We start from the raw sequence: 13,957 nt of genomic DNA on the forward strand, positions 1-13,957 counted from the left end.
TACATGGCCCTGTTCCTGTCATTTATGTGAACATCATCAAAATATAAAACATGATTTCTTAAAATTTACATTAATTATTTCAAATTTTTGACAGGCACATACATTTTTTCATATTTATGGGGAGCCATTGAAGCATTAAAGTAATAAATGTAATTTAAAAGTGCAAATATTTAAACTGATGAAATGTATCACTTCACTGTTTCAGATGCCATGTAGAAAATGTCCAAAATGTACTTTCTGATACCCACATGCTATTGTACTTTGCCATGCTTGTTTATACTGTCATTGAAGAACCCAGAGGCTCATAGTATAATTTCCAAGAGTTACTGTCCTTGACACCGTTTATTTTAGAGAAAAGAAATCCAGAAAAATTTTGCATGTATTGTATTGGGAGAAAGTCCTCTGAAGAAATTAGTATGTGCCTGGAAATTACTAGCCTGAAGTTTATAGTGGGGAATTCATGGGGAATTAATGTAAGAAGAAATTTTCATAGCTAATCTAACTAAATATGTATGTAGTATGTGTTCAGCTCATGTTAAATATCGTGAAAAAAAGTAAAAAGGAATTCAGTACTGTAAAAGATGTTTAATACCTGGATTTAGAGTTCTGACATTTTCTAGATAATTGGCATCAAAAGTGGTTGACATGCTTTTGAAATATGAGACTAAGAATAGGTACTATACAATTACAAGAACAGTGAGTAAACTGGAGAAATGTCAGAATTACTAAAGGGAAATGGCAAAAGTGTATCTTGAGATTTGTTGATGACTGGTTAGGTTTCTAAAAGTCTTAGAATGTCAGGAATATACAAGAGGGGTTTAATATGTTCTTTATAGATCCTAAAAAACAATAATAACTTATGGTTTGAGGCTTTATGATCATAAATTACAAGAAGGACCCTTATAATTGTGCACTTGTATAATTGTGCACTTGTTGAAATCTAGAGTGAACTACTCTAGGAGGTAGTAAAATTACAATCAGTGAATGTCCCCAAGCATAATCATGACAAGCATGTAAGATGTAGAGGGCATTTAAACTTATGGCAAGGTTGGGACTGGACCATTCATACTTTTTAAGAGCCTTTGAAGTGTGAGTATGACTCAAAAATAACTGAATAAGGAGACACTATGTAGAATCTAAGAACTATGCTGAGTTAGAGATGGAAAGCAAGTGATGTGGACCCAAGTATTTGGTGAAATCATTACAAAATGCATCATTCAGACCTTGAATATGACTTAAAAAGATTAAGTGGGCTTGGCTATTAATTTTGGAAGGCACAAAGCACTCTGTGTATGGATTGAAGTGGGATTGAAACATAAGGCAAATAAATTTACTCAAGTAGAAGGTTCACAGTGGGGTAAGAGATAGCTATAGTTAATGGCAGGGTTGGGACTGGACCATGATGGAGACAGCTTGGGGAGGAAGAAGCCACTGTTAGTACAGACATCACATCATGATTGCCTAAGATTGGACCATGCCAGCAGAATTGGAGAATCAGTAAGTGAGGGGAACAAGGGACATGTTAAATAAGACAAAGGGTTTTGGTTTTGGTTGGTACCAGATTACAGAATTTGGGAAAATGTAATGGTGAAGTAATAATGACACCTTTCTAAATTTCCTTAATTTTTTTTAATGCCAATCAAAAAATTTGTTTTCTCATTTTCTATTTGGAACTAATCTATATATTAGAAATCATTGCTTGCCTTTTTACCTCTTGCAACCTCTGTAATTACACATAAGTGATCCTAAGAGTGAAAGATGAGAAGGTCATTCAATTCCTTTTGACTCTTTTTAGCCTTAATAAAAGTTTACTAAGACAGTTTGAAGCCTGTGTTCAAATTAAACCTCTGGGTGGTCCTGGAATCCATGAGGGGGAGTTAATCTATGAGAGAGGGGGAGTTAATCTATGGGAATGCCTTTAGCCTGGGCTTCCTGTGTCACCTGTGGCTCACAGAGTAGTAGTAAAAGGGGTGTGAACCATGTCTCTTGTGCTTTACTTGTAAACTGCTCTGGACCTGAATTGACAAAGAAATACTAGCCTTCTAGTTAATTCTGATTTTCTCTGTTTATCCTCTGTTTAAGCAGTTGCGATTTTTTTTCTGTGTATATCTTGGTTTGCAATTAATTCTGCTCCACTTAAGAGACTGTGCTCCATTTGGCAGCTAATAGCGATCACTCTTGTCAGTTCTGTTTTTCCTTGGACCATTGATTTATTCTAGTTGCTGGCATTATATTATCCCAGCAGGGCTTTGTATAAAGAATTCTGCTCATAGGTCTTGGGATGGAATTGTTGACCATGTATAATGGGTTATCAGGTTTAAATTCAACCCACTGGCATTTGGAGAAGAATGTGTTTATGTAACAGTGGATTTCAGAAAGTTTAATCATACTCAAATTTTAGGATTCTTCAATATTCTTGAAGTCATTTTGTCTGTGTATATATGGCTTTCTACCATGAAGACTTAAGTGATTTATAGATATAGTGTATTACTTTTCTTCGTTAATAATTTATAAATTCTAGTTTTAATGTCTATAGATTACATAATTGATTTTAATTGAGTAATGTGCAGAATCTTCTTTACCCTCATTATCTATCCCTGGAGAAAGAGTGAAATCTCGGCAGCCCTTGAAGCTCAAGGATTTCTTCTTATAGATACCTATAAACAATTTACTGCTCTTTGTGTGTAGGAATAATGTACTCTCCTGGTATTTGTAGAGCTGTCTTTTAAGTGTATTTTCTAGATGTGTCACATCAAGTGCTGTACAAGTTTCCCATTGAGCTCCTGTGATCAGTTTTAGAACATAGGTCCTTGACAGAAAATCACACATATGTAATATGACTGAAAGAATTTTTTGAACACCACACTTGTCAAAAAGAAAGCTTTACAAACAATTACAGAGGTCAGAGGCTCTATTCCAAATACAACGGAATTATCTTCTTCCTTTAAATATAACCATTACCATAACTTTAACCCTTGTAATTTTTCTTCATTCACATATGCATCCCTATACACTATAGTTTAGTCTTTTCTATTTAAAACAATATAGGTCTTTTGTATTTGCATCTGATCTATAAGTTTATACTCATTTGTCTCTGCAGTTTGTTGAGAAACCTAGGTCAAGGGACATTTAACTTCCCACAGTCTACATTTTGCTGGTTGCATAGTAATGCACTCTTCAGTTCAAGAAGTTCCTGGTGAATTTCCTACATCTTGTATTTCCTACAAGTTGGCAGTCAGATTCAGGGTCATGTTTGGTCTCTCAGCTGCAGTATAGGTGGCACTTGGTGTAATTACAGGGGGCACAAAATATATCTGGTCTTTCTTTTTGTGATCTTGGCAGCAGCAGCTGATGATTAATGCCTAAATTCTTTTCTGGAAGTTGTAGTTTGTAATATTCTGTTGCTTCTTATTTCTTTCTTTTGTATTTGTTTAGTTGATGAAAAGATACATCTTCACTTTGCCTTGTCCAGAGTTTAGTTTTCCCATAGTACAGTTCCCTATGGTAAGGGAGGATAAATGTTCCAATGTGTGCTTTGTATACTAGTTTCCATGTGATGATTTGGTTGCTGAAATCCTCTATACATAAACTGATTTTTTTTCTTTCTATGTCATTATGATTTCATTGACTTAAACATATATAATAGACTTAATTCATTACAGTTATTACTTTTAATAAATCTCAAATTGACCTATCTTTGGCCAGTGGAAACCTTTGTTCAGTTTGACTCCTGAGTCCTTTTGACATGACCTTAGCAGTCTTGGAGAGCTTCCTTGATTCTTGCTGTTATGAGATATTCCATTTTCTTTTCCAAAATATGGAGTCATTTTTCAGAGTGCACCAGTTTGGTTTGGTGAGAGATTGTACTGTAACTCCATATGATATGTGCTGAGGGATAGTCATTGCTTAACTTCTTCAGTGAATAGAGTTAAGAAATATATACAGATATACATAAAATAAAATGCCTATTGAATTATTGATGTTTCAAATTCAAGGTTAAAGATTTTCACTTAATATTTTCTTTGTTACAGCTTTCAGTTGCAATGATTTTTTCCCACACAGATACTTTGGTAGTCAATGACATAATTCAAGATAGGTTTAGAGTATGTTATAATTACTTATTTATTTTATTTAATGGTATTTTGAGTATTTTTTACCATAGCACCATTGTCAGCATTTAGCTTTTGCATATGTACATACTCTCATTATTATTTCTTTTATTAGTCTTAGTTCAGAATATAACTTAAGTTTTTAATGTTCAATATCTGGGTATATGTCATATCTTTCTAGTAATTTTGAATGTCTGAAGGTCATTGATAGCATCTTTTTCAGGAATGCTCATAGGAATAATATTCTCTGAGTATTTAGATGTTGATAATAGTTTTTCTGTGCCCTTGATTCTCAAAGTCAGTTTTACAGGATGTAAAATCTTTCATTCACATTTTCTTTCCTTGAATAACTAAAATGTGTTATTTCATTTTCTTCTCACAGTAAACCTTTGATGACAAAATCATTTTCTTTTCCTTATAGGTCATGTATCCATATTCTCTATATATTCACACAATATTTTTCCTATTTATTTAAAATCTCTAGTTTCATTAGAGTATCTGTCACTATAGATCATTCTGAGTTAGGTGTATGGTACATTTTTTCATTCTATGGTTTATAAATATTTTTCAAGTTTCAGAATTTTTTAAATTATAATTTTTGATACTTTTCCTGTCCTCTTGCTTCAAGTATACTTGTTATTTGCGTTTTATTTTGTCTGTTGATCATCATTAATATTCATTTTCTTATAGATCCTTTTGATTCTGCTTAATTTTAGATTAAAATATTTTCATATTCTGTTTTGATAAAGGAACCATCTGTTTTATTTATTTACTTTAGTTATTCATAATTACTAAATGGGATTTTCTTTCATTCCTTATATTTTCTGAGTTTTTTCTGTCATTTTGTTGTTGAGTTTTATTAATTGAAATTTATATCATTTTTCCATTAATTGAAAGAGAGAGAGAGAGATATACAAGAGAGACAGAGATCAATATAGCCCATTCTGTAGTTGACTCGCCAGGTACCTTCAATAACGGGGCTGGGCCAGGTATTCCATTCAGGTCTCCCATTTGGGTGGCAGGAACCCATATACTTGTTACCATCCACTATCTCCCTGATGCTTAGCAGGAAGTTGGATCAGAAATGGAGGTGGAACTCAATCCCAAACACTCCAGTAGGGGTTGTGGGTATCCCAAGAAGGGCCTTGACTTAATAGGACAATATCTATTCCTCTTTTAGTTTATCTAAGATACTAGGCTGCAGTTTTCATCTTTTGCATGAGCATGTTTTTCTGACTTACTTTCAGAGGCTCTAAGGACCATACTCTGTTCTTCTTTTTATTTAATCTTATAATAATTTTATATGGGATATGAGCATCTTGCTTTTAAGATTTATTTATTTATTTGAAAGTTAACAGAGAGGGCAGGGAGACACAGAGACAGTACATCTGCTGGTTTACTCCCCAAATGGCTGCAGTGGCCAGGGCTAGGCAAAGCCAAAGCCAGGAGCAAGGAGATTCATTCAGTTCTCCAACGTGGGCGGAGGAGTCCAAGCACATGGGCCATCTTCTGCTGCTTTCCTGGGTACATCAGCAGGGAGCTGGATTGGAAGTAGAGCAGCTGGGATTTGAACCATTACTCACATTTAATGTTCCAGTAATAATAATGGTGACAAAATTTGAGAATAGTTATTATATCTATGAAACAGTAAAAATTATACAGATCTCATATAACAGGCAAACCCTAGTAAGCAACACTTAGGTTTTGGGGATTGATTCAGCTGATTGTTGCATCATTCACTTCAACTCTACTTAGCTGTAGTCGTGCACATTTACTTTGGAGTTAGTTTTGGGAAAAAAAAACAACAATAACAGTGATGAGTATTGACCACTCATAGGCAGTCTTTTTGATGCCGTTCAACAGAGAGTTAAACACCAAACATAAGAAAATTGTTTCTTCCCTGGTCTTGCAATTTTACGAAGATGGAGGAGTTACATATTGTATTCTCAGAAGAGGCAGTGAAAAATAAGTAAAACAATAAATTTAATTCAATATTTTCTTTAAGTCAATAGAGTGAAATAATCTCTGCAAGTGTTCTAAGTGCCACATTATTTAATTTAAAAGTAAATTGGATTAGTTTTATCCCTCAAGCTTTGAGAGGAGAAGCTGAATAAACTATACCATATTTTAACTCTACCAGTCTTTCCACTTAGAGTATTCGGAGACTGAAAGTAACAGAAAACCAGACATACAATTTCACTTAACAGGAATTGCTCAGAGAAGGGGCTTGGAGAGTTGATGACACCATTTTAGAGACTTGATCAAGAACCTGCTTCTTCCTCCCTAATGTGCTGTTGTTAGTGCATCAGCATTTCCCTTGGATTCATCCCCTCATGGTGACAAGTCAACTCTTCCAATTTTTGCCCTGACATAGAGAAAAAGAAAAGGGAAGCCACGTTCTCATGTGCCTTCTTGGAAGTGATGACATGTTGCCAAAAATGACCTATTTCTGTCATATATACTTGCTGAAATCAGGGCACATGCCCATTTCAAAACATGTCACTCTTAATGCACTTGATTAATAACATGGTTGGAATAGACACTGGGGAATCAATCAGTATTTCCACAATACTGCTTTATGTCACAGAATGAACCTGTCCAGTGAACACTGCATGCACCCTTTGTGATGAAGCTCTCCAAATTTAATAGAAGAGTAATGACTCTTAGGATTCTCAGTGGCTTGCTCTGCTAAGTGACAAATTCTAGCTACTTGTGCTGGAGACAAAGTTAAATAAGAAAGTGTAAGATGGACCTGGAGGTGAAAAAGGAGCAGTAAGAACCAAAGTTCTAGGTTAATATACTTGGACCATATAATTCTCAGATTCAATTGTCAGGACTTCTCGGGCTGGGGGTTTGGGGGGACTTTTTGCAATGGAGAAATCATATATTAAAAAAAAAAAAAAACAACAAATCTCAAAGCAGAAACACAAAAACATAACAGAGAACTGAGGTAAACTTCAAAAGTTCATGGGAAATGGAAATTAAAATGTTTATTTTGGTGTAAAATGTTTTTGAAAACTATGCATATGAACAGTCTTCAGAAAATTCATGGAAATATATATGATGAAAAAGCTATACCTGGATTCCAAACAATTTTTGCAACAAAAGAGGCATAATCTCTTAATTCTATTTTCTTCCAGCTTTATGAATTACCATCATTTATTCAAACAACGATACATAACAGGAATTTATGTGTATTTCTTATATCCTTGTTTATGGCTTGCCTACTGTGATGAATTGAAAACTTGCAGTCAGATAAATACCTAGTATTTATTGTTGTCTTATGTAATGTACATGTTATGAACTGCAACATTTAAATGTAGGTTATTACTAGAATTTGAGTAAACAAAACTATGTTTAGTACAATAAATTACATTTTCTCATTGTAACAATGCATTTATTGCGGCTTAATAGCAAATACCCATATACTGGGTGTGGCCTGGGAAAGCATTAGAAGATGGCCCAAGTCCTTGGGCCCCTGCACCCATATGGGAGACCCGGAAGAAGCTCCTGGCTCCTGGCTTCAGATCGGTGCAGCTCCGGCTGTTGCGACCAATTAGGGAGTGAACCATTGGATGGAAGACCGACCTCCCTCTCTCTCTCTCTCTCTCTGCCTCTCCTTCTCTCTGTGTAACTCTGCCTTTCAAATAAATAAATAAATCTTTAAAATATAAATATATATATGTAAAACATGAACTCCTACTTTCAAAATGATTTATTTAAAAATATATTTATTTATTTGTTTTGAAAGAGTTCCAAGAGAGAGAAGGTGAGAGAGAGAGAGAGAGAGAGAGGAGAGGAGAGAGATCCATCCACTGGTTCAGGTCCCAAGTGGCCACAATGGCCATGGCTAGGTCAAACCAAAATCTGGAGCTTCATCTGGGTCTCACATGTGAGCAGCAGGGACCCAAACAATTGGGCCATCTTCTGCTACTTTTCCAGGCCATTAGCAGGGAGCTGGATCAGAAGTGGAGCAGCAAGGACACAAGTCATCGCCCACATGGGATGCCGGCATTAAAGGTGGTGGCTTTACCTGCTATGCCATGATGCTAGTCCCTTTCAGAATGATTTCTTTGGATGATATAGTATCTGTTATAGATATTAGAAAATTTGGCTAATATATTTTATAGTAATATTTTATGGAGTTTAAAGAATGTGTTATTTAATTTGAAAGTTGGGACACACATACACACACACACACAGAGCAGGGGAGAGAAGAGGGGTGTAGGGAAAGAGAGAGGTATTTTCCATTTGCTGGGAACCTGGACCTCAATCCAGGTATCCTAAATGGATGGCTCTAGTATTTGATCCATCATCAGTTTCCTAGCAGAGTGCACATTAACAGGACTCAAAATTGGAAGCAAAAGAGCCAGAACTGAAACCAGGCTCTCTAACCTAGGATTAAGAAGTTCCAAGTGTTATCTTAAGCACTCAGCCAAATGCCCATCTCAATTTTTCATGGCCTTTTGAGATTTCATTCAGGACACTGCCAGCAAGAGTTGAAAGGGAAACGTCTATAACCTGAAGGGATCTGAAGTTAAGGCAAAAAGGAAGAAGATGCTGTGAAGTCATTGTGAAAATCACAGCAGAATGTTAATAGCTCCTAGTCTCTGTTTTTAGTTAACACAGATTTTTCATACAAACAAATGACTGATTTCAGAAAAAGGAGTTTTAAAATAGGTGTAAAGAAATGGTGCAAATCCAATTTTGGCAATGATTATATTATATAAAGTTACAAAAATCCAAAATTCTTTAAGATTAGTGAACACCCCTTTGGAATGACTGGTTATAAACTAAAGGATCAGAAAGTGAGGCCTTACTGATAATGTTTTGGGGGAAAGCATCCCATGGGCAATTATTCTGGAGGGAACTATCATAGCGTAAGGATTTGGATTTTATAATTCAGTAAAAGAGGGTGTGGGACATCATTGACTCCGGGTTGAGTTTGGGGATCCTGACAGTTGTTAGAACTAGGGTGTGAGGATAAGTTGGTCTATGCATAATCCCAGTGACTGGGGATAATATTTGGATATAATGGGAATTCTAGAAGTTGAGAGATGGTTGGGTGGCAAAGTAGAAGCGTAGTCTGCCACTGAGGAACTGGGTGTGGATAGATCTCCCTGAGGAGTCTCTAAGGTAGTAGAGGAAAATGTGTTCTCTTTTGATTAAGTTGCATTCTAAGAAAAGGGCCAGTGAAGGTGAACAAATGGAATCATGTATTCAAAGGCAAACATTAGTCATTCTCTCTTCACAAGAGAAAGATTTTTTGAAAGGCATATTGTTAAAAGATGGGGGTGGGTATGTGAAGGTGTGAGAGAATCCAGAAAACAAGACAGGCAGGAGGAACTGGATAATCCTTCAGAGGAACTTAAAAATATAAATATTTAAATATAAATATAAAAGACAAATACTGTGAGTACTGCTGTGTACATTAGGGAGTGGTGGTGAGTCATGATCTTCCTTGAGGTTAGAAAGATAGTCTGGAAATGATGTGTTAATTGAGAAAACACAGGCTGAAATTTATATGGATAGTTGAGCTGATTTTATGGATTTATATTTCATCGATAAGCTACTTTTAAATGTAAGCTATTTTTTCTCCTCATTGTTAGGAGAATGGACAAGAGTTCTCGGTGTGAATATCATGGAATGGGTTGGTGAGCAGAAAAGAATGTAGTTGAGACTTTGTGTCTTTAAATATGTATGTATGATACACCTACACATATATGTGTATGATGCATACTACATTTATATATCATTTCAGATGTAGAGTCAAGACTTCATTTTAGGATCTGACAATTGTTAAAGCAGTATAGTGCCTCCTTTAAAATCCACAAAAAAATAGAAAAGTTAATCATTATGTTCTTAGAATTGTAAATACAGATACATGGAATCTGTTAAAAACTAATTAAGAATTAAAATTTTAAAAATTTAAAAATATAAAACAATAAAGTAGCGACGAATGTGCCACAACCCTAATATATTTTATGTTGATATTTTGAATTCATGTTAGGGATTTTAACTTTTTTAAAGGATTTCTTTTTATTAATTTTTTTTAAGATTTATACATGTCTACATTTAATACTAGTCAGTAGAAGGCTGAAGCCTGTAAGTAATAGAAAATTATAACGTAATTTACACCATAGACATTAACAAATGCTGCAAATCAGCAGTTAGGTGTTTGTTGAGGACATGTCTGTTTCAGGTTTTCTCATGCACTCTTCAACCTAGTTTGCTTAGTTTAGCAGTTACCTTGTAGTTACTGAGTGCATAAAATACAGATTATTGCCTACTCCTCATGATTTATATTATCCACTATTGTGATTCTGAGTTCCACCTGTTTGTCCATACCTCCTTGATGCAAGAGTGATTCAAATGCAGGAATTTGGAGGTGGAATTGCTTGGCTCTGTGGATTGTGCATCCTCAACTTTACAGAAGAGTAGCAAACTATTTTCTGAAATTACTGTTACCCTTTATGCTTATGGCCTTATTTTACACTTGACAGTTCTAAATTTTAGGTTGACAGTTTGCTTTCATGGTTATTAGACATATATATTTTTTGCTTTTTATTGCCTGTCTGTTTTTTAATTGAGTTGTTTATCTTCTGTCTTATTGAACTGTAAAAGATCTTTACATATCCTAGCTGTTTATCATGTGATGGCCATTTCCTTGACAAATAGCCTATCATGGTTTCTGGCTTGTTTTTGTCACTTTATCTATGATATATTTTAACCTATAGAAGTTACAAATTTTATCATAGTTGTATTTTTTTAGTCATTTCCTTTATAGGTTACTTCTATTGGTCTTACATGAGAGACTCTGATAACATAAATGTGTTATCTCTTATTTTGAAAATGGATAAGTATGATTGTAATTTGTAGGCTTTTCAGATTACTCATTCTAAAACATATAAATTGGTTGTCATTCTTGCCAAAGACATAGAGGTTCGCAAATAGTGCAGATTTGGTACAGAGTCTAACTTATTCAGTATTTTACTGTCCTTTGATGGCAAGCATATCCACTGGGAATATGGAAGCTTAGGTCGTATGCATATGCTATCCACTGGGAATTCACAGACGCATAGGTCATGTGCTTGCTCTCCTGATGGTGATAAATATATTATATATGGCACATGCAGTATAGTATAAGCACTCAATGAAGTTTTTTTATATACTTTGTTGAGAATGGGGTACTGAGTCATTTGTCTTGGAATCGTTAACTCTCCTATTAATTAATGCACTCTGATATAGTAGCAAAAAACTAAGTGTTGGTCCTATATCCAAGGATACCATACCATGTCATATCCTGTTCCTGATTAAATGACACTAGTAAAAATTTGTGGTTCTACCTACACATTTGGCTTCTTATTTTGCAAGAAGAATAATTTATCACAGATATTGCTTGCTAAGATGCTTTAGATTTATGGTAAGGTTAAAAACCTGTTTTTAAAGATTGGTTTCTGTTTGCAGAGACGAAATGGGGAAGATATACCAGTAGCCCAGACTAAGAACATTAATCACAGAAGATTTGCTGCTTCCTTTAGATTGCAAGAAGTGACAAAAACCGACCAGGATTTGTATCGCTGTGTAACTCAGTCAGAACGAGGTTCCGGTGTATCCAATTTTGCTCAACTTATTGTTAGAGGTAAAGTAAAATTGTTTGCATTTCATGAAATTGCATGGCTTTATTTGAACAAAAGCATCTGCATAGATATTTTGATTGATTTTTAACACCATAATGTTCTTCATCTCAGGTTACTATAAAGAACACATCATTATAGGTTGGATAATTTCTTAAGGTACAATTAAAAGTGTAAAGTCAGTCTATCAGTTTTCCAACAAGTGTTTTCTAGCAAAAGGCATCTATTAAATAATGCTCTATTAGGGCAAATGATATTAAAATGCTTTATTTCATACTGTTCTTATCTAGTTTGCACTTAACACCTGTTCTTCCTGTTTAAGACAACTCTGCAGATAATATTTTTATTCTTCTAAGCCTATAGAAATGAGGTAAAGGTCAAAGGTTCTGTTATAACGTACAGCTGTAAATTTTACCAATATCAAAACATGGTAGTACATGCTTATTGCTGGTGGAATTTTAGAAGTTAGAACTGCTAAAAGATCCTTGTTAATATTTCCTGTATTACTAGAGGAATGTAAGGGATTATGACATGGTACTACATACATACATGGATTTCTGGAAAAAATATGGAAAAGTGCAACACATACATATTCCATTCATGCAGAGTTTACTGAATCCCTGTTATATTCCAGGCATTGTTAGAGTTTGTAGATATATAATTGTAAGTAAAGCACAAAATTCATGCCCACATGGAGCTTAACATTGAAGTATGTTGAACATACTATATAAAAAGGTATTGAAAATGTAGTGTCAAGTCATGGTGTGTGTTTTGAAGTAAAATGAAAAGTAGGCCTCTTTGAGAAGACACAAATTAAGCTGAAACCTTAACAAAAAGAAATTTGGTCATGAAAACTTGGAAGTTTTTTTAAGGAGAAATTTGAAAGACCCCATTGCAAACAACTAAAGTGGACTGAGATTTGTCAGAAGTATCAGGGAAAGCATGGATGAGTAAGTCCTATTCAAGATAGGATCTTAAGGTTGAGAGACAGTTGCCCAGGTGAATTCTGTGGATTTAGGAGTAGTGGTGAGAGGAAGAAGCACCAGCGGGTAGAAAGAGCATTCGTGCCAATGCCCAATGGCTAGAAGGATGTGAGATCCCTCCATATTCACATCAATATATTTTTAATGCTTAAGAGAAAATAGTTTTTAAGATTAACTTGATTTTAGAATGTTACTCTCTCATGTTTTTAGAGAAAGCCGAATTAAAATTCAGGCTATTGATAATTTGTCCACAAAAGTCTAATGATTGACTGAGACAGAATATTACTCCATGTTTTTCTTTCACCCACGCTTTCTCCCTCTCTTTCTCCCTCCTTTCCTTCCTTCCTCCTTCCCTCCCTCCCTTCCTCCCTTCTATCTATGTTTCTTTCTATTTGAGAGTGAGAAAGAAGTGAGGTGAGGGTGGGAAAAAGAGGATCCACTGGGTCACTCCCCAGATGCCTGTGTTGGCCTAACCAACCTGGGATATGAGAATGTAATCTATGTCTCTCACAGGGACCCAACTCCTTGAACCAGACTTTTCTGTGTTTGCCAGACTTAGCACTTGCAGGAAGCTAAGCTGGAGTCAGCCAGCCGGAACCAGGACTCAGACAAGGTTCTTTGATGGGGGGAATGGGCATGGCAACCGATGGTGTTAACCAGTAAGCCCAAATGCCCACTGCATACCTCAAGTTTTTGATTCAAACAGTGGACTTCATCTTTTCCATCACAAGTTTCTTTCACATTCACATTACTTGATATGGTTAGCCTATTGAATGCTTTTTTTTTCTAGAAAGACTATAGTCCATCAGGAAAAAAAAGTATCTCTGTATGTTGAATATATTTTTAGTAAAATGTCTCTCGTGTTTCTGTATGAGCGCATGTCCCCTGAATAAATTCCTACCATCACAGCCTTTCTTCATTTCATAGTAAAGTATTGTGGTGTTTGTCTCTAATGTTCAGGCAGAGAGGTGATTTATCACATGTTCATATATACATGTGTATTTATGCTTGTGGAGCCCTGTTTGGTATTTCTGTCACCTGATCTTAATTTTGAAAGCCTGAAGTTATCCTTGTGTAGTCATCAGAGTGATTAGTACGCTATGGATATACGAAAATGATCATGCTATTATGCCATGCCGACCGTATCTTCTAGTACTGTCTGTACATTGTTAGTATGCAACCACTGAAAGAAATGGTATCTTAATAGTGCCTCTAGAGTTACAGTTAT

The 13,957-nt window shown here is 35.2% G+C and overlaps 1 protein-coding gene across 13 annotated transcripts in view; it reads left to right on the forward strand.

Annotated features, from left to right (window-relative positions):
• The window catches only part of PTPRK (protein tyrosine phosphatase receptor type K), a 591,026-nt gene that overhangs the window by 307,615 nt on the left and 269,454 nt on the right, over positions 1-13,957 (forward strand). For all 13 annotated transcript variants that reach the window (XM_051855347.2, XM_070073615.1, XM_070073617.1 and 10 more), the window contains exon 6: positions 11,577-11,751. In XM_051855347.2, coding sequence (XP_051711307.1) covers positions 11,577-11,751 — 175 coding nt within the window. The remainder of the gene's footprint in view (positions 1-11,576; positions 11,752-13,957) is intronic.

This window comes from Oryctolagus cuniculus, chromosome 5 (assembly GCF_964237555.1).
Source record: "Oryctolagus cuniculus chromosome 5, mOryCun1.1, whole genome shotgun sequence".
NCBI classification, from domain to species: Eukaryota; Metazoa; Chordata; class Mammalia; order Lagomorpha; family Leporidae; genus Oryctolagus; species Oryctolagus cuniculus.